At 36.7% G+C, this 20,910-nt stretch overlaps 1 protein-coding gene across 4 annotated transcripts in view; it reads left to right on the top strand.

Annotated features, from left to right (window-relative positions):
- Positions 1-20,238, top strand: part of LOC108699412 (serine/threonine-protein kinase DCLK2) — a 67,454-nt gene extending 47,216 nt beyond the window's left edge. The window contains exons 8-18 of one of the 4 annotated variants that reach the window (XR_001932776.2): positions 651-759; positions 2,529-2,586; positions 3,444-3,563; positions 4,226-4,372; positions 5,662-5,795; positions 6,811-6,888; positions 8,363-8,459; positions 9,828-9,908; positions 13,072-13,185; positions 14,601-14,688; positions 17,899-18,037. Coding sequence is in view for 2 of the 4 variants with exons in the window: in XM_018231489.2 (XP_018086978.1) it covers positions 651-759; positions 2,529-2,586; positions 3,444-3,563; positions 4,226-4,372; positions 5,662-5,795; positions 6,811-6,888; positions 8,363-8,459; positions 9,828-9,908; positions 13,072-13,185; positions 17,899-18,042 (1,082 nt within the window). In the remaining 2 variants the exon portion in view is untranslated. Of the gene's footprint in view, positions 1-650; positions 760-2,528; positions 2,587-3,443; positions 3,564-4,225; positions 4,373-5,661; positions 5,796-6,810; positions 6,889-8,362; positions 8,460-9,827; positions 9,909-13,071; positions 13,186-14,600; positions 15,861-17,898 lie in introns of all 4 variants that reach the window. The other 3 variants (XR_001932775.2, XM_018231499.2, XM_018231489.2) reach the window with 3 other exon arrangements.
- The last annotated feature ends 672 nt before the right edge of the window (positions 20,239-20,910 follow it).

Here is a 20,910-nt window from a genome sequence, read left to right as displayed (position 1 = left end):
CTACCAGGCAGTTGTTATCTTGTGTTAGGGAGCTGTGTTCTAGTTACCTTCCCATTGTTCTTTTGTTTGGCTGCTGGGGGGGGGGAAGGATGGGGGGTGATATCACTCCAACTTGCAGTACAGCAGTAAAGAGTGAATGAAGCACAAGTCACATGACTTGTGGCAGCTGGGAAATTGACAATATGTCTTGCCCAAAGTCAGATTTCAAAATTGAATATAAAAAAAATCTGTTTGCTCTTTTGAGAAATGGATTACAGTGCAGAATTCTGCTGGAGCAGCACTATTAACTGATTCATTTTGAAAAAAAAAAAAATTCCCATGACAGTATCCCTTTAAGCTTTTTTCTTGCAAAAATATGTTTGGTTTATCTGCCAGCCATGATGTAGCATTTGCAAGAAATGATTGCATTATGTGGGAACCAGTAATTTGTACACCTATTAATTGACATTTGTACTAAGAGGGTAAATGATGTTTGCCAACAAGTCTGATTCCAAGTTGTATTTAGGCCATTTAGATTTGTACACTTATGCAGAACAAAAATTGCCTATATTGCCAAGATAAGGAAGTCCCTAGTAGTAGGGTTTGTAAGTTCTATGCCATAAAATACTCTGAACTGTAAATTGCGTTAATTCTACCTTTTTATTTAATAGGACTTAATGGAAATAAATTCATTGATGCCTCCATAATACTTGAGAAATATAAAATAGGAAAAGTGATTGGAGATGGGAATTTTGCTGTTGTAAAAGAATGTGTGGAGAGGTGAGTTCATTTATACTGAAGATTTTTTTATTCTATTTGAAAAACAGTGCCTTGTTTTTCTGTCCTAAATTCTCTTCACCTTTCTCCTCCAAATTCAACGTTCACATTATTTTATATTATTTATGTTAACAAAAACTGAAAAAGGAAATTACTGTTTAGGTTCATGTGAAGCTAGAGGCAGGCAGGTAGACAGTCCTATCAGGGATCAGCATATCATCTAATACTTTTAGTGACAGTGATAAAGGGCGCCTGGAAGCAGGGCCGGGCCAAGGTCTTTTGGTACCCTAGGCAAGTCCTTCAATCGCGCCCCCCCCCAGGTACCATTGTGAATTCTCACAATACATTAATGAATGTAACATTTAATTTGTGTAATTATAAGTATTGACACAACAAATGGAATACAGTGGAATCCCCATATTAAGTTTTTCAGAGGTGTAATGGTGAAAAATCCAGGAAAACATAACATCAGAGAAATTTATTATGCATTATATATTGGTGGAACCACAGAAAAGCAGTGTGAAATGTTCCAAAACTTAAAAACAGGATATGATTGTGCCAGCAGTCATCATCCAGTCAAATAAATTTAACCCCCACCTTCCTGATTTCTACATGTTCCTGTGCCAGAAGTCATCATCCAACCAAAAATATCACCCCCCAGATTGCCCCCATGTACCTGTGCCAGCAGTTAGCAGCAGCTGCCAGCCAGTGACAAAAAAAAATTGCATCGTTCTGCCTCTTTATTCAGCACAAGTCCCATCAGTGCAACAGGTCTAGGCACCAGGCAGGGCATCAGCCAGATTCAGTCGTGATAATAACGTCGCATGTGCCGCTGCACACAGCGCATGCGCACATCGCAAGGAATGGTTCCGGCCAGCACGAAAGCTGTAGGGGAGCGCAAAGGAAGTTAAGAGTACACAAGACTGAAATCAGGACTGGGGCGGCCAAAAAGTTAGGCAGCTCTTGCTTAAATGTAAAAACCACGATTAAAGACCAAGTACAAAATGGAAAAAGAAATGAAAAAAAAACCTCCTGTTTGCGCCCCCTATTGATTGCGCCCTAGGCGGGTGCCTACCCTGCCTACCCCTAGTTCCGGCCCTGCCTGGAAGGGACTCATTTTAGGAATCTATGCAATATATCTAAAAAATCCTCATAGAGTTGCTGTTGCCCATGAAAGGAGGGCAGTGGTTTATTGGACTTTTTGGATGTGGATTACTGAACTGAATAAAAATGACTGCCCCACAATTATACTGGTAAAGATGGCAATATGTAACAGCTGTTATTTGTATAGGTGTAGAATTCTGGTTTTGGTTGGACAGTTTCATGCCCGGGAATTATACACTTATTAGGAAGCTAAATATAAGTGATGTGTTTACTGCAATTTACTCATTGGGGGAAAAGGGGGTGCCACTGTTCTGCATGTCTTAAAGTTCCTAGGTAAATGGATGGAGCAGAACGGCCAATTTTGGATATTTGTGTTTTATAGCCCTGGAATATGAGTAAAGAGAGGGCAGATTGTTAGCTTCATTCTTGGTTACTGAGATTCCTGTGATGAATATTCATACCCACCCTTTCCTGGGCTGAATCTCCAGATGAATAAACATGCCTTCCATTTTCTTTTGTTCGCTATTTCAATAAAATTGCAAACCTAGTCAGTAAATATATTTATAAATGTAGTGCTAGCATTTACAATTTCTTAACAGCTGAAAAAAATGTATTTCTGCTGTATCTTGCTTGTCTGATATTGTATGCTTGATTTATTTCCATGGCAGATCAACTGGAAAAGAATTTGCTTTGAAAATTATAGACAAGGCAAAATGCTGTGGGAAGGTAATCCTTTTTTGCAACAATTACCTTTTAAAATCTCCACTTAAACCTGTAACTGTATTTAATATATGTATTCCCATGCAAATATATCATTTCACAGCTGGTATATAATGTGCTGTGTATTATATGATCCAAATTATGGTTAAAATATTAATTAATTTAATTTATAAAATACACAGCTTTTCATACTTTCAATATAATCCCATTTGGCATAAAGTTAGATTGGTGGGGTAAAGAGAAATAATGTTACCTGTGTGTTAAGCTGTGTCCTGTTTTGGAAGTGCTGCTTCTCTCTGGTTTACAGAAAAGGAGTTTAAACACACACAGAGGTCAACTGTGAGGGAGATCTGATTTAAATACATTTTCCTTCTCCCACAATAAAAAAAGGTTAGATTCAGTGTAAATTAAAAGTGGCCTTTAATTTTGTCATTACTAAACTACTACTTTTCTACCTGGTATAAAAAATATATAACTGTAGATGAGTGTCCCCCCCATATTTTGGACCATCAAGGATCTCTGTAATCCTTCACTCACTCTCATTTGCTATGAGTAAGTGTGGGCAGCATAATTTACTACTGAGCCCTGGAAGCAAAACCTTTGCGTATCTGAAAACATCTTTCTTTTGAATATATTTGTTCCTTTACATTTTTAATAATAATACGATGTATATAGTATTTTGTATTAAAACATGCAAGATGAACAATGCTATTGAATACTGTTCTGAAGTTGAGTAGTTTCTAAACTGATCATATAGACATGCATGTGATCTTGATATATAAGTACAGTAGAGATCATCTTTGCCAGGATTCATGATCAAATCCTCTACAAAAAAATAATGAAAGTATGTTTCCATCCGACAGGAGCATTTAATAGAAAATGAAGTGTCAATATTGCGCCAGGTTAAACATCCAAATATCATAATGCTTATTGAAGAAATGGACACCACCACAGAACTTTATCTAGTAATGGAACTAGTAAAGGTACAATTAATTTTCATTGACTTTCATGCAGCATGATAATTTGCCTGTGGAATCATTGGTTTTTAATGTTTGTAAAAGCTGGTTATGGGTGCCAGAAGTTTGTTGCAATTATTGCTAGTTATTAAAGGGGAACTATCGCGAAAATGAAAATTTAATATAAGCTTCATCATACTTCACTAAGAAACAAAATACATTCAATTAAAAATTCTGTACTGTTTCTGAAATAATCAAGTTTATTTTCACTATCCCTTTCTCAGCATCTGTTTCTCTTCACTCTATCTTCATGCAGCAGTTGGGTGTCAGATAGTCATTGACAGTTAGATCCAATAAATCTTATAGGGGGGCTTCCTTTCCTAGCCGATGTATCAGAGCTCACTCAAATACATCTTCTAGGCAAAAGGAGCCCCCTATAAATATATTGGATCTAACTGTCAATGACTATCCAACTCCTGCATGAAGAGAGATTAAAAAGAAACAGATTCTGAGAATGAGATGGTGAAGATAAACTTGATTATTTCAGAAACGGTACAACATATTTAATTGATTGTATTTAGAAAGTTTCTTATTTCAGTTTGATGAATATTATATTAAATTTTCATTTTCTTGATAGTTCCCCTTTAAAAGGAATGTTTTAGTGACATTTTCTATACATTTATTTCCAGGGTGGCGATTTATTTGATGCAATTACATCTTCAACAAAGTACACTGAACGGGATGCTAGCGCAATGGTGTACAATCTTGCCAGTGCTATGAAGTATCTGCATAGCCTGAACATTGTCCATAGAGATATTAAACCTGAGAACCTCCTGGTAAGAAACTTGTATTTGATAGTGCTAGTTTTTATATGGGAGAACACAGCTGTCGGCTCATGTGTAAGTGACAAGTCCATAAACTATTACAGTATCATATAGATAGTCTATGTGGTCTTCATTTAACCTTCAGTAGAGACCCATTAAGTGCCTCATCCGAATTCAGTTGAAACATAATGTTTTAAAGCAAAACAAAGAATTTATGATCACCAAGTAGTCAAGGGTGTTGTCTGGTGAAAGGCTGGTCTGATGTTCTTCTGGTTAGGAAAGATTTGAGTGAAGAACATCAGACCAGCCCTCTTTCTTTCTCCCGACAACATCCTTGACTACTTGGTGATCAGAATGGTCAGAAACTGACCAGCAGGTGGTGCTAAATAAATTAATGTATATTAACAGCACAGCTTTCTTTTAATATCTTTGAATAAATAAAAAAGAAATAATGAATGTACATTGCAAAAGTTTTAGAATAACACCATCACTATTACATTCACTCATTTTAAAGGTTTACTTATCCTTTAAGCTACTGACTAGTTCTGGAGTAAAAAGTAATTTACAATAATGTATAAACCCTAATGATAGTGTAACATCTGTCCTATGGTGAGAAGCCATATACTATGCTAAAAATACCTCATTAAGCAAGTTGTTGGGAGTAGGCAGTAGTGTTTGAAATATATCTACTAGTTTCTAGTAGAATAGCAGAAGAATTTCAAGTAGTTCCATGTGCGTAATGTCTTTTTCAGAAACAAAAGATTTCCACGCACAGGCAGATCTGCTTAATTGCTTTGGCTTTGTTGGAGCTCTGAACTGGGGTGACATTATGTAGGATGAGACTTGGTCCTATCTCTAACTAGGAGCAAATGCCCGTTTCAATGAAATATTAAATGGATTATTTTGACTAGGCTGGATGTATGCCTTTCCTCTGTCATTTTTGGGAATAAAGGGGATTCTACAAACATCATTATTCTAGAAATCTGAATGTTGTTCTGAATGCTTGGATTAATCTTTTATGGTAGAATCTAATAATCATCTCCCATGTGCAAAAATTAAGATTAAAAAGTTAAACTTCTTTATAATGCATCATCTTGTGTTGTATTTCCTGTTTCTTAATGCTGTTTACCTACAGTTTTTTAATTTTACATTTTCTTTGGCAGAATGGTGTCAGTGAATGGTGTTAGTGTGATTGACAGATATACCTTTACCTTAAATGTTCATTTAATGCAGTCAGATTCAGTTATAGATAGATTGTTACCGGACTTTCTCCACATGAGAATTTATATTTATCTTAACAGGTGTGTGAATATCTGGATAAAACCAAATCACTAAAACTTGGAGATTTTGGCTTGGCCACTGTGGTTGATGGGCCACTCTACACTGTCTGTGGCACACCTACATATGTTGCACCAGAGATCATTGCAGAAACGGGGTATGCTATTTTCTTTAGTTATAGTACTGCAGGAATAAGAGATTAACAAGAAGTCTCCCTTCTGCTTTGGATATCCTCAGCCAGCCCCTGAAATATAGAATGTATTTATTGCTAGAGACTTGCTTTATGGTAGCGCTACCCACAGATGGCTTTCTTGTTGCAGATCAGCAATTCGAATTGCAGTGGTAGGCTGGCACAAAAACTGGACTTCACTCCAAAAATAGATGCAAATAGAAAAAGTTTTATTGTACAGAAAGAATCATCTCAGAGGGTGGCCTTACTCGTTTCGTGCCTTCTGGACACTTGGTGGCACATTTACTTAGCTTGAGTGAATGAATTTCGAAGTATTTTTTTGGCTACTTCGACCATCGAATTGGCTACTTCGACCTTCGACTACGACTTCGAAACGAACGATTCAAACTAAAAATCGTTTGACTATTCGACCATTCGATAGTAGAAGTACTGTCTCTTTAAAAAAAACTTTGACTAGCTACTTCGCCAGCTAAAACCTACCGATCACCAATGTTAGCCTATGGGGAAGGTCCCCATAGGCTTTCCTAGGTTTTTTTGATCGAAGGTATATGGTTCGTTCGATGGATTAAAATCCTTCGAATCGTTTTATTCAAAGGATTTTATCATTCGATCGAACAATTTTTCCTTCGATCGTTCGATCAAACTAAATGTGGTAAATCTTTCGACGGTCGAATATCGAGGGTTAATTAACCCTCGATATTCGACCCATAGTAAATGTGCCCCTTGGATCTAGGCAGATCAGCAATGCCCAAAATCTTCTAAACTGCGTTGGCATGAATTTTACATATGCTAAATCTAGACTGGATATCCTTGACCAATTATAATAACGTTTCATTGCCATCACTAGAAAACTTGGTTGTGCAATGATCTCCATAGCTATGTGAGTAATTGGCCAACCTGAAGGAGCATAAGGCCAAAGCAACACTCTACAGTCACCAGTGTATTATATGATGTGTATATTTTTCCCCTTCCTTATCCTTAGGTATGGTTTAAAAGTGGACATCTGGGCAGCGGGAGTGATAACGTATATCTTGCTTTGTGGTTTTCCGCCTTTCCGCAGGTGAATTTTGCAATTAAATAGTAAATTTATGTGGCTGTGTCGTTGCATGATAACAATGGCATTATTTAACTTTGATTGTTATTTGCTTATTATTTGAATGTCATATGCTTTTCGGAATAAGAGACAGTCTCTGTTAGATTCACAAATATATAATTTGCTTAAAACAATAACTCTCCTGAAGAGAGTCCAAATTGATGATTTGATTAGACATGAATAGTGATGGGCGAATTTGTCCTGTTTCGATTATAAAATACGCAAATTTACAGCAAAGTTTGCGAAAATGGGAAAAATTTGCAAAACGCATTGAAGTCAATAAGCATCAAAATTATTTTAATGCACTTCAATTTTGTTTCCTGTGACAATTTTTATACGCGCGCCTATTTTGTCCAAATGCATTAAAGTCAATGGGGTCAGAATAATTTTGACGCGCAACAATTTTTATGCGTGACACTATTCCGATGCGCACCATTTTTTTGACCCCGGCGGATTTTTAGGCTGTGAATTTCCGTCGCAGTTTTGAGTATTTATTCGCTGACGGTGAAATGCTGAAATTTGTAGCGAATTTGCACCTGCCGATTTTATTCGCCCATCACTAGACATGAAGTAGGTTACAGTTCCTGCCCAGTTTCCTTTTGATGTGGGATAGAAACATTCAGGGGCTGATTGATCAATTATAGGGATGCACCGAATCCACTATTTTGGATTCGGCCGAACCCCCGAATCCTTCGTGAAAGATTCGGCCGAATACCGAACCGAATCCGAACCCTAATTTGCATATGCAAATTAGGGGTTGAAAGGGGAAAATATTTTTTACTTCCTTGTTTTGTGACAAAAAGTCATGCAATTTCCCTCCCCGCCCCTAATTTGCATATGCAAATTAGGATTCGGATTCGGTTCGGCCGAGCAGAAGGATTCTGCCGAATCCGAATCCTGCTGAAAAAGGCCGAATCCTGGCCGAATCCCGAACCGCATCCTGGATTCGGTGCATCCCTAATCAATTATGACATTTGTGCATTTTTTTGGGTGGGGGGGAGAGCAATACCGGCCAGCATCTGAAAATGGTTGTGGGGAAATATTATGTGGGACATGAGGTATCTTCATATAGCAACTCTTTAAAAAGGTCTTGTTTACAAGTTCACACATTCTTCATTGTGAGATCATTTAAATAAAATGAATCCTTGTAGCTGGTTACACTTGCATTTGTGAAATTAAAAAAAAAGGTGTGATCAGGGTGCAGCTTTGTTTAAAGCAGCTCTGATTAAGAAAGATTTTGGAGTGAGATGGAAATCACTTAGAAAAACTATTTATTTTTATGTTTGTATGTTTTCATAGGCTGAGGGAAAGAATATGAATATGGTATTATTTTGACAAACCATTAAATATAATTGCGTATTATCAGTGACAAAGTAATTCTCATTGAGAGAGTGAATGTAATTGCCTTAATCCAATTTCTTCTTCTGTTTTATTTACAAAGTGAGAATAACCTTCAGGAAGATCTTTTTGATCAGATACTTATTGGGAAACTGGAGTTCCCCTCCCCTTATTGGGATAATATCACTGACTTGGCAAAGGTTGTATATGTGTTTATATTCATATTTGTACTTTGCACATGCAGTAATGTATTAACAGTTACTCATTATAAAAGAAGATCAATACATTGCATTCAGGATGGTAACGATCACACGGGATGATGAAGATAACACAGTTTGGTTTTGCATAATTTTATTGAAGCTCTTGTGAAGTGGAACAGTAATCTAATTGCTAAACTGTTGGAAAAGTTGGCCACAGTTTCATACACAGATAATGTGCTGCAGAATGATTACTCAAACATACTCAAAAGAAGGGTGGATATAAACAAAATATAAATAGGAAAGAATATAAGGATATTAGGAGTCCGCATGGAGTTCCATGTTCATATAAGACTATAATTTGGAAGGTGCACACCCTGAAAATTTGCTGAGGTGCCAATCCAATGGGGGCCGCCCAATCAAAGCCTCCTGATAAATATCATATAAATAAATAAATATGTGGATTGCACACTCAAGTAAAAGATCAAAATTTATTACATCAAACAACTTACATCATAGCAGAAAACCCGACGTGTTTCGACCACCATAGTGGTCTTCATCAGGGGAAAATCACAAAAATAGTGAAAAAAGGCAGAACGATTGCATGTACTGTACACCATTCATAAGGATATAATTTACAGCATCTACGTGGCTTTTATGTAATATATAGAGAATTATTTAAGAGATTTTTACGATGAAGGTTGAAGGCCAAGTGCTTTTATACAGATGATGGAACTCTAAAATACTCATATATTACAACATATGGTGTACATATAAAACACAAGATTTAAAAGTCATGTGACAGCACTATGCACAGATTATAACCGGTGAAGGATATACAGGCATGGGATCTATTATCCAGAATTCTTGGACCTGGGATTTTCTAGATCTCCATAACTCAAGTCTACTATAAAAATCATTTAAAAATGAATGAAACCCCAACAAGGTTTTTTTGCCTCCCGTGAAGATTAATTATATATTAATTGGGATTGTGTACAAGGTTCTGGTTTATTATTACAGAGAAAAAGGAAATCCATTTTAAAATGTTAAAATATTTGATTAAAATGGAGTCTATGGGAGATGGCCATCCTGTGATTCAGAGCTTTCTGGATAACAGGTTTTCGAATAATGAATCCTATACCTGTATTTTATGGCCCTTGTGTATTTGCTGTCATTGTATTGCAAGTCGTATCATGCCACTAACTGTATAGGTTCATTCTTTCCATCAAATTAAATATTAACAGCAGTTTTATTATTGTTTTTTTATAAGTTTTTTGAAAAATGTTCCTTCTAATGGTAAATGATGTCAAATGTGCTATATGTTCCCCTTAGGCTATCAGTTTATAGATTTTTTTATTTTTCATTTTCTAGGAACTGATTAGTTGTATGCTACAGGTAAACGTAGAAGAACGATATACAGCTGAGCAAATTCTCTCACATCCCTGGGTGTCTGTAAGTAATCTCATCAGCTTGTACCTTTTAACTAGTTCCATGGTGATGATTAGTGATGGGCGAATAAATTTGCCAGACACGAATTTGCTGTCAATTTCCGCATTTCACCACAATCAAATTAATGCGTGAAATGGTTGCCATAATTTGCAGACAAAAAATCCTGCGAGTCAAAGAAAAAATTGTTGCGCGTCAAAATTATTTGGACACCCATTAACTTTAATGCATTTCATGCTCATGTCAAAATTGATGTGCGTCAAAATTATTTTGACGCCCATTGACTTCAATGCGTTTCGCAAATTTTTCGAGGCACAGATTCGCCCATCATTAGTGATGTTCAGTGTATTTTATTTTTCAAGTTCTGTAATTGTTATGCTTTATTTAACTCCCTGTTAATTACCCTTGGGCCCCATTATGTTGCTGTACTTCAAATAACTAGCATCTGTGAATGTTTGATAATACAGTATATTGAAGGGTGTTGCGAGTTTGGGGACCCAAGGCTAAGAAACAAAGATTAGTGTATAGATATATATATATATATATATATATATATATACATACTATATATAGTAGTGCGAAAAACCGGCACTCACGATAATAGGGTCACCGATGCCTGGGTGCAGTCCTCGGTAAAGTAGAATCCATGGAAATATTAAAGATCGCACTCACAGGTCTTAAGAGTAATAAATGGTCATAATTGATGGACAATTACTGACGTTTCGGCTGATACGACAGCCTTTTTCAAAGTGAAAAGTGAGACATATATATAAATATGAAGGATATATATATATATATATATATATATATATATATATATATATATATATATATATATATATATATATATATATATATATATATATATATATATATATATATATATATATATATATATGAAGGAATGTCCGATCCTGACATTAAACTGGTAATATACACATGAGTAGAGTTATATTCTGCTCTGCCCTGAATCGGGTATATTTTCTTTACTTTTGCTGTAAAAAGGATTCATTAGGAATATTTTGTTTTAACTCTATTCTCTTTCTTTCACTTGCACTAAATCCACATTTTAAATAGCGAAAGGGAGAAACTGCATAAATTGTAAAGAAAAAAATTGAAAAAGGGTTCAGATGCATTTGGCTGAATACTTGGTATTCTGATTATTCTGAATCCTGCTAGAATTTTGCTGAATCTCAAGCCAGTTCTTGAATTAGTGCATCCATACTTTCACTCCCTCCCCTGGAATAAGCTGTGTTCGGTTATAAATAAATTGTAAAGGAGCCCTTTCCTATTTCTGTTGTCTTTGCCGCAGGGGAGTAGTGGGGTATGTATTGTGAAGGAGATCTGATTAAATAATGTTTCTTTCTCTGCATTTACTTTTAAGAGCCTACAAGGTTGTAACCTGAAAAAGGTGTGGGTTTTTTTGGTACATCATATACCAAAACTTTTTTTTTTTTTTTTTAGTAAACCAATAGGCAGAATTGTCAAGACAACCCCTATTAACGCTATTAATTCATGTAACTCCTCTTAAATACAGGTGTATATTGGCATTTTAAGGATTTTAACAGAATGTTTAAAACCCTAAAGAAAATAACTATGAAGGAACTGCAACAGATGACTGGAACCCAGTATTAGTATTGTATTATTGAGATTTGTCCCCCTGAAAATTTTTCTGCAATAATCTCTCTTTTGTATTTAATTCTTATAGTGTAAGGGCTGGCATTGATGAGAACTACAGTAAAGGTGACCATGCAATGGTAACCTATACGGAATATGGTCTAATCACTGCTGCAAAAACATTCACAAAGATTGCAGGATTTCTAGGTCTGAACAGCCCTTGATTGGACATAAAGCTCCTGATGGGCAAACCGTATTTGTTAGTTTGCAAAAAAAAATAAAACAGCCTTTAACAGGACTTTATCCAGTCAACAGCAATTCATAATCTGTGGATTCAAGGAAACACCTACCACATTTACAACTAAAATATATTGTCTGAGACAATTTGCAATTGTTATTATTTGTGGTTTTTGAGTTATTTGGCTTTTTATTCAGCAGCTCTCCAGTTTGCAATTTCAGCAAATTTGAATAACAGACTTGAATATGAATAGGAGAGGCCTGAATAGAAAGATGAGTAATAAAAAGTATCAATAACAATAAAAGTGTAGCCTTACAGAGCATTTGTTGTTTAGATGTGGTCATTGATCCCCATTTGAAAGCTGGAAAGAGTCAGAAGAAGTTGGAAGATTAATTTAAAAACTTTAAGAAAGAAAAAATGAAGACAAATTGAAAGTTGCTTAGAATTGGCCATTCTATAACATACTTAAAATTAACTTAAAGGAGAAATCAACTTGTTCCACGCGTCCATCTTATGCGTCCTCGGTAAGATAACTGAGAGATCGGTATTTCTGCGCATGCGCAGTTGGAGCAGATTGCCGGTTTGCGCAACTGGGCATGCACGGAATTACGTGGAAATTGCCGATCTCTCAGTCAGTTTACAGAGGACGCAGAAGATGGACGCATGGAAGAGCACCAGAAAACACAAGCACAGCTGTCAGAGATATGCTTTGTGGCTTTTTTTGTGTTTGCCGGTGATTGCACTAAACCAGGACTTGGCACAACTGCTTTGTGTACGGAGCTTTGGCAATTGGAACTCTGCCACTGGTACTAGTGTGGTGTGGGTGATTAGAAATGTGCATTCCATGTTCTTAATATTACACCACACATAGCTGCCAATTGATAAAAGCAGGACTTAGATGGCCTTGGTGCACTTAGCCCAGAGTTAAACATATTGTAATAATCGCCCTGTTTTTGCAGCGACCAATCTCCCCAAACACCTTCCCTGAATATGCGCCGGCTAAAATGACGGTGCTAATCACACGCAGCGGTTCGTTTTCCGAAGTTGCCTCGCGAGGAAACTTCGGGCGACTTCGGAAAACGAATCGCTGCGTGTGATAAGCGCCGGCGTTTTTTAATTTTAGCCTGCTCATATTCAGGGAAGGCGTTTGGGGAGATTGGTCGCCGCAAAAATGAGGCGATTAGTCGCCAGGCGTCCAAATCTCCCCAAAATGCCCTGTGTGGCCTGGCCCTTAGTCTTTGCCCTGCCTAGGAAAGCAACACATTCTGTCTCTACTCCAAACATTGTAGGTTTCCTTTGTTTTTTATACTGTAGGATGATGCATCACAGGGAAATAATATGCAGGTCGAGGTGACAGGTAAACTGAAACAGCATTTCAACTCTCTACCTAAAGAGACCAACACTACAGCTGCAGTGTCTGTGATCATGGTAAGTTTGTTCAGTGCTTCATTGATTAAACAGAATATGTGCTTAAAATGGCAGGCATCGCATGTTACACACCTTTAATACATTAGTTTTATTTTGGTCCCCATCTCCGGCCATTTATATTTGAACAATTTAGTAAAGAAACCATCCACTTCTTAAGTAAAACAGGGATATTATTAATGATCCACCGGTTGTTTTTACAGTCCATTATCTAGAATCCTCCTGTTTGTCATCCACTATTAGAAGATCCAAGGATCACAAGCCATAGGACCTGACGCAAACCTAAAACTTTCAAATCAATTAGATTAAAATACCTTCTTTTTTATAGTACAGTCTTTTTCCCATTCCCATTAATAGGCTGTATATTTCTGTACAAGATAAAAGTTTAACTTAATATTGTATTTTGTTTCGCTTGTTAAAAATCACATATTGTACATCAGATAGCACCACAAATGTTATTTTTGACTCCACAGTTTATTCAAGATGGATGTAAAACTTTTAGGTTGCTCATGGAATGTTAACCTTTTTCCTCTGCACAAAAGCCATACTGCATTCCTTACTATTTCTACTGTTTTACAATAATATGGAGCATAGTGGAAGCATGACTGAAGTCCTGAAGTTATTAGATACTTGTCTGTCTGCCTGATAAAGCCACGTGCCCGTTTTCGAATATCGAAGTCGAAGGATTTACCGCAATTCGTTCGTTCGAATGATTACATCCTTCGAATCGTTTGATTCGAAGGATTTTAATCCATTGATCGAACGATTTTTCTTCGACCAAAAAAAGATTGCTAAGCCTATGGGGACCTTCCCCATAGGCTAACATTGACTTCGGTAGGTTTTAGGTTGGCGAACTAGGGGGTCGAAGTTTTTTTTAAAGAGACAGTACTTCGACTATCGAATGGTTGAATAGTCGAACGATTTTTAGTTCGAATCATTCGTTTCAAAGTCGTAGTCGATGGTCGAAGTAGCCAAAAAAAACATTCGAAATTCGAAGTTTTTTTTTATTCTATTCCTTCACTCGAGCTAAGTAAATGGGCCCCTAAGTGTACCGATTGTAGTCACCACTGTGTTACAGTCATATACTAAAAGCACAGTATATGATTCGTATCTTGTAAAATAACTACTCATTTTATTGGTTTAGGAGAGGACAGCAGAACATATGGCCACATATTTTACATTTGGCTTATGGTGGCTTCATTCTCCAGTTACTCCAATTTTAGATGCTTTTCTGCAGCCATGCAGATTGTCTATTTAGCCCCATGCAATTAACATAGTCAAGCAATAAGTGCTTAATCAACCTGTACTAGTCCATTGCTATATGGGTAGTAGATTTATAGCTATTAGCTACGTTAACTTGCAAAAGGTTTGGAGTTGATACATTTTTCAGATGACCATGTTTGCATTTCATTTTACAGTTTGAGTTTGACTTATAAGAAGGGGAACCCCTGAACCTGATGTCTTACATTGTGGGGCGAGTGGAGATGAGCTTGGTGGAGTGAAGTGGTATAAAAGATGACATTTTATAAAAGCAGCCCTGCATGTATCTTATCTTAGCTCACTTCTTGCACAAAGCTCTTTATTCTTTGCTGGTGGTGGGATTAAATGGCCATAACTGGGCTTTTGAACTGTCTAGAGTTATTTTCCAGATATAACATTCTCTGATTACATCTCCATTATCAATTTGATATACTGAAAAGATGAATAATTCTAACATTGTACACTTTAGCTGATGCTGGATCTAGTAATTTGAAGAAGTGAGCTTTAATATATCTTCTAGGCAAAGGCCCCCACTGATGTATTAGCCCTAACAGTCAATGGAAATCTGACTCTTGCATGAAGAAAGCCTGATTGCTGAGTTTTTTTTTTAAATATACTCCGAGAGGGTGAACAGGAATAGTAAGTTCAGAATGAGATGAAACTCATATAACATTTTTAGCGAGTTCTCCTTTTAATAGTTGTATACGTGGGTTTTATCTTTTTGGCATTTTATATTTTTAAATATGTCAGTACCTGAGGGCCACAACTCCTAAAGCTGCCATCCTAGGTATGGGCCCTCGGCTGCCTATATACATAAATACGGTACTGTAAGCAAGATCTAGATTTGATGGTGCCGTGTTATCCTGAGAAAGAGTTTACAGTATTTAGAAATAATACAGTTGTGCTAGTGAATATATAAGATACTTTATAGGGTTACGATCATCCATTTTTGTCTCAAAAAATATCTTCTCCAGATCAGTTCACTCTTCCAACTTTAATTCCAGATTATCATCTCCTAAAAGCAGGAATTGCAGTAAATAATTGGCAGTGGTTGTGCATACACACCCACTCCCTACTTAAAAGAATGTCAGATATGACACTGCTGAGCTCTATGAAAGCAGACAGTCAACGAAGTGAAGTTTTATAGTGCAGGATAAAATATAAGAAATGTAACTGTGCAATTGCTAAATGTACATGGAAGCAAAATGTAAGTAGGTCTGATTTTCCTTTGTTAAAACCCTTGATTGATATGTATTATGCCGAAATGATATTTACAAATATAGTGTTGCACTGGAATTAGTGTTTATGCTGTTGATTCTGCTTTTAGTAAGCATAGTTTCTATTCCTTGCTTCTTTCCTCCATTACTGCTGTTTCCAAACATCTTCCTTGCTTCCTTCTGCCTAGGTCCACGACAACGGTATGTACTAACTGCATCCACAATACTTTGAGTGCTGCACCAGTGCACAACGTTGTAACCTGTTCAATGTGAGGGAAGGAGAAGTAACAGTCATGTAGTGTTTCTTTATAGAACTAAAACCTTCTATTTTAAAGGGGTTAAAATGCATTTCTAAAAGAAATCTAGAGATTGACCAACTGATAAAGTTATCCATCCTTACCAAAATGAAACTGCACACAGTTATTATTCAGAGCTAAAGAGGTCTATTAATTGTTGAATATTAGAAATCACTTTGTTACTGTTAATTCATTTATTCAACTGATTAACACACACTGAGAAGACTTCTAGTGTAGTGGAGCAGAGCCCTTAGGGTAGGGGTCCCCAAACTTTTAAACCTTTAAGCGTCATTTCAATGTAAAATAATTGGAGAGCGACATAATCATGCAAATAGTTCCTAGGGGTGCAAAATTTGGGATGTGATTGGCAGTTGCTAGCCCATATGTGGACATGCAGCCTAGAGGAGGCTCAAGTTGGCAGTACACCTGGTTTTTATACAAACAAAACTTGCATCCAAGCCAGAAATTCAAAAATAAGCACCTGCTTTGAGACCACTGGGAGCAACATCCAATGTGGCTAGTGAACAACATGTTGCTCAAGAGCCACTAGTTAGGGATCACTGCACTAGAGTATTTAATCAGAAGCCATTAAGATCATATAATAATGAAAGATTCACAAGAAACTGTATTGTTGTGTGGAACCTTTAATGTTTGCATGTGTTTCACAAGTCAGCACTGTCCAACTCTTCCTATTTTGTGGATCAGTTAGCTGACATTTTACAACATTTTCATGGACTGGATTGTATCTCAATGTCACACACAGCAGTCTATGCTGCTCAATGGCAAGCAGAGAGCTATAAAAATTCCTTTAAGTACAACCCTGTGTAATCTTTAATATTTTCCAATCATTAATAAAATGACAGCACTGTTGAGCCACATCATTACTAGGTTTAGGATATATTTTAATGCTGTATTATGTGGGTTTTAAACCATAAATACATAAATCAGTAAGAACAAGAAAGTGGTGGAAAATGGCAGAACGACTAATAGATGTAAATAAAAAGTAAGAGGGGAGGAGGCATCAGACAATCCGAAAGTTTCCCTTGTACTATATTAAAATGTATTTAGTTTTTAATGGCTGGTTTAAGTTGCAGGTGTTAAGACTACAACATGTGAGAATTGATTGGAACCATGTTGTTTACCTGCCATATTTGGTTAAACTTCTTTGAATCTCCTCTTGCCATATAGGTTGGGCAAGAAATGATGGATTACGTTTTTGCGGTGGTTAAGTAGTGATAGAGGAGAGATGGAACATGCAAGAGGAAAATAGCCTTCCATGTACACCTATATGTACACAATCTCCATAGATATGCTCCTATTTCCTAGCTTATTTTATCATACTAGGCCTTTGCTGTCACTTGCATTTCCCACCCTTTCTTATTGTCCATTTTAGTGAGTATGAAAGTCCAAAATTGCTGTAGCCCACTGATCAGTTTTTATCATTGCCAAAAGGGGTTTTATTTGGCTCAAAAGCTAGACATTAATTCATGGTAACATTTTGGGACACACATGGCCAACTATCAAGCCTGATAAAGCATTATAAAGGGCCCAATGTGGCCCAAAATGTTGCCCTGAATTGATGTCTACCTTTTGAGCCAATAAAACTACTTTTTGCAATGACAAAAACGGATCAGAGTGTCTCTATGACATTCAGTTACCGCATTAAAATATCAAGTTCACAAATTGCTCTGTGCACCTCTACTCTATATCTATTGGCAAATTTAAATATAAGCATATTATATATTTATAAGGCATTTGATGGGTTTCTACAAACTGAACAGCACTAAAAAGTTTTATTAGTAGAGCAGGTGACTGCCAATTTTTTATAACTAGTCGGTTACTTCTCCTTTTCTCTGTAGTGCATGCGTACATAGATATTTGTAGTATTGTTTAGTAAGGTGACATTCATTATCAAGCTTTTTACATGTCTAATTTATCTGTAGAACACAGCTCTTGACAAGGAGATGCAGATCATCTGTGTGAAATGCTATCCGGACACTGGCCGCAATGACCTAAAGAAAACCTTTAAGGTGACTACATCGTCTCAAGATCTTCACCTTGTTCCAGGAGCCACAGACCTGCTGTGATAAATTTGAGCCTGTGAAAATCGCTTTCTCTTGCCAGATGTATGTTGGGCAGCGGCACAGCCCAAGTAGTTGACTAATGACCAAAATCAGCAAGATTATACTTACAAAACCTGCCCTTGTATGACTTTTCTGCTATATATTTCATTCATTAATGGATGATCTTTATTATTTCTGCCATCTCTTGCAGAGTCTTGTATATTCAAAGCTAGTGTCTGAGACCCAACATTATCCAGTAGATCACATTCAGGACCACATTCCAAGGATATTTTAAAAAAAGACTGTGCTTTATAAAAGGTGTAACTTTTTTTTAAGTTATCAAACTAGGTAACTACTGCTTGTCTACTGATTTGCTACTAGAATAGAAGCAATGGTTTGCGGTTAGAGGGTTTCCACACTTTAATGTGGCAAATAGCTTTTACAGTTTCAGGTCAGGCAGTAATGTTAGAACTGATTTGCAGTTATAGGGTAAATAACATACACTCACAAAAATAAATATATATAAATTTGAATGTTGAAAAAAATCCTATATTTTCATAGCCTGCATATGAAAAAGTCTTCTGGTTCAGAAAAGGATGGAGGGTTAAATTGTACTTTGTATCTGCTTGGCCAGATGGCAAGTTTGCCAGAACAAAGGCAGAAAAAAAAGATGATTTTAGAAGTAATAAAACACTCAGTTCAGTGACTCTCTCTCCTAATTAATTATATCTGTATCAACTAGCTTACTAAATAGAAAACTAGTTAAGAATGCTAGACAACATGTGCGTGCTGAAAGGCAAAGTCTTGATGTGTTTGGCACATTCATACTGGAGGCAGTCGGTGTGTTTGGCACATTCAGACCAGGCTATGTAATATCAAAGGGTGGAATTCATTTGTTGGCACATACACATGCCAGTAATCATTCCTTTTTCAAAACACATAGAAAAATTCATCTTCAGATGTCGATGAAGCTGAAGCATTGCTGCTTCTTTAAAAAGACAAATGTTTGTTTCCTCTCTGTGAGTGCGTGTGTTATTTATTTAATGCTAAATGATGTTTTTTGGGAGTTTATATACAAAGTAGTTTTTTGGCTTCTTTGCAGAAGTATTATGGGGTTACACAGTTTCCCTGTTAAAATGACTATTCAGTAGTGCAGCAGAGTTACTCCATCCATCCATTAATTGTACAGTGGGTTAGTGCTTGCCTCTCTGTCTCAGAATGGATGAGCAGCTGCATGTTGTAACAATCATATACAAGAGAGAACTTCTGCGGTTTTATCCAGCAATATACGGTATTTGTCCTTCTTTCACGAGGAGCAGTGAGATGTTGATAATGGGGATTGTCTTAATTTCAGTAGACAATTGGAACTGAAGCTATAAATTGCAATGACTGTATTTTTTAACATCTAACTGTATTCCTCGGCCAGAACAATGGTTACCATGTACAACTAGTGGCCTGCCTTTATACTTAATAATGAAATAATAGATAAAGTGCATGCTTTGTCCTGTTTTTAGGACAGTTAAAAGGAGGCGTATGACACACTCGCTGTTTGTACACAGTATCAAAAGTGAACTGAATGTGCCATTCTAGGGCTGCTTTGAGCAAATACTTGCTAACCGCACAGATTTGCTGTGACTCTTTGATTTCCAAACTGCAAATCTGACGTCCTACCCCAGTATGTTTTTCTTTTGTACCACTCAAGGTTCATATATGCAGGCAAATATCCGCATGCTTCTTATTTGTTTCAGGTTATTGGACGTGCCTGTGTGAATGTTTTAACAAAATAATTATTTGGTGACAAATAGAAGGCTTCAGTGCCTACTTATAATGGGGTGTTGCAACTCACCAAGAACATTTGAGTGCAGAAATTAGAATAGATAACATCTTTAACTTTTTCATTAAGTCTAACCACCAACCCCCATATGTAATAAAAACTACTAAATTTGCCCAGGAGCTTTAATCCATAGCAACTAATAAGATGTTTGACCAGTGAATGCCACCAGCTTAGTATATTGATCCTGGATTTTCTTTTCTTGTTGATCTGCAGTTATTCTTACCTTAATGATGGACCCTAACCTACCACTGAGTTTACCAGCTAGCTGCTGTCATTCTCTAGGGGTCCCCAACCTTTTTAACCCGTGAGCCACATTCAAATGTAAAAAGAGTTGGGGAGCAACACTGACATAAAAAGTCCCTTTGGGTGCCAAATAAGGGCTGTGATTGGCCATTGGCCTAGAAGAGGCTCTACTTGGGACTATAATTAGTTTTTATGCAATTAAACTTGCTTTCAAGGTTGGAATTCATTAATCAGCACCTGCTTTGAGGCCACTGAGAGCAACATCCAAGGGGTTGGAGAGCAACATGTTACCCACGAGCTACTGGTTGGGGATCACTGCTATAGGGTATCTGAAAAACAGCTTTGATCAGAGTCTGAAAAGTACAAAAAAGCAGAAGCAGAACCATGTTTACACTGTTATTCTTCCGTTATTATGCTTTGGCCTAGATTCATGAGACTATTGTAAAAACGGCATTAAAGTACATCATGTAAAACTGCATGCAGATCAAATGTAAGTGTCACAATATCTAAATGATGGCATGGTGATGGTAACATTGCATAGCAGTCCTCATGCATAATTACTGTAGGTCTATTAGATAGAGGAAAACATTAAGGTCTCATCTGAGGTGCAACGTGGCCTGTGGTTGATTAATTCTTACTATAGCAGTAATGGATTCCATGACATTCTGTGCAGTGTGGCTACATGTCATTTAAAGCATCTATATATTTTATATTGCTTTAATTACTTAAGCGTAAAGGGAGACTAAAGGCTTAGTTATATGTAAGTTTTAACTTATGTACCTTTTTGTTTAGAGCTGGTAATCACTTCTGACTGT

Source organism: Xenopus laevis, chromosome 1L (assembly GCF_017654675.1).
Source record: "Xenopus laevis strain J_2021 chromosome 1L, Xenopus_laevis_v10.1, whole genome shotgun sequence".
NCBI classification, from domain to species: Eukaryota; Metazoa; Chordata; class Amphibia; order Anura; family Pipidae; genus Xenopus; species Xenopus laevis.
This window is presented reverse-complemented; position numbering and strand designations above follow the sequence as displayed.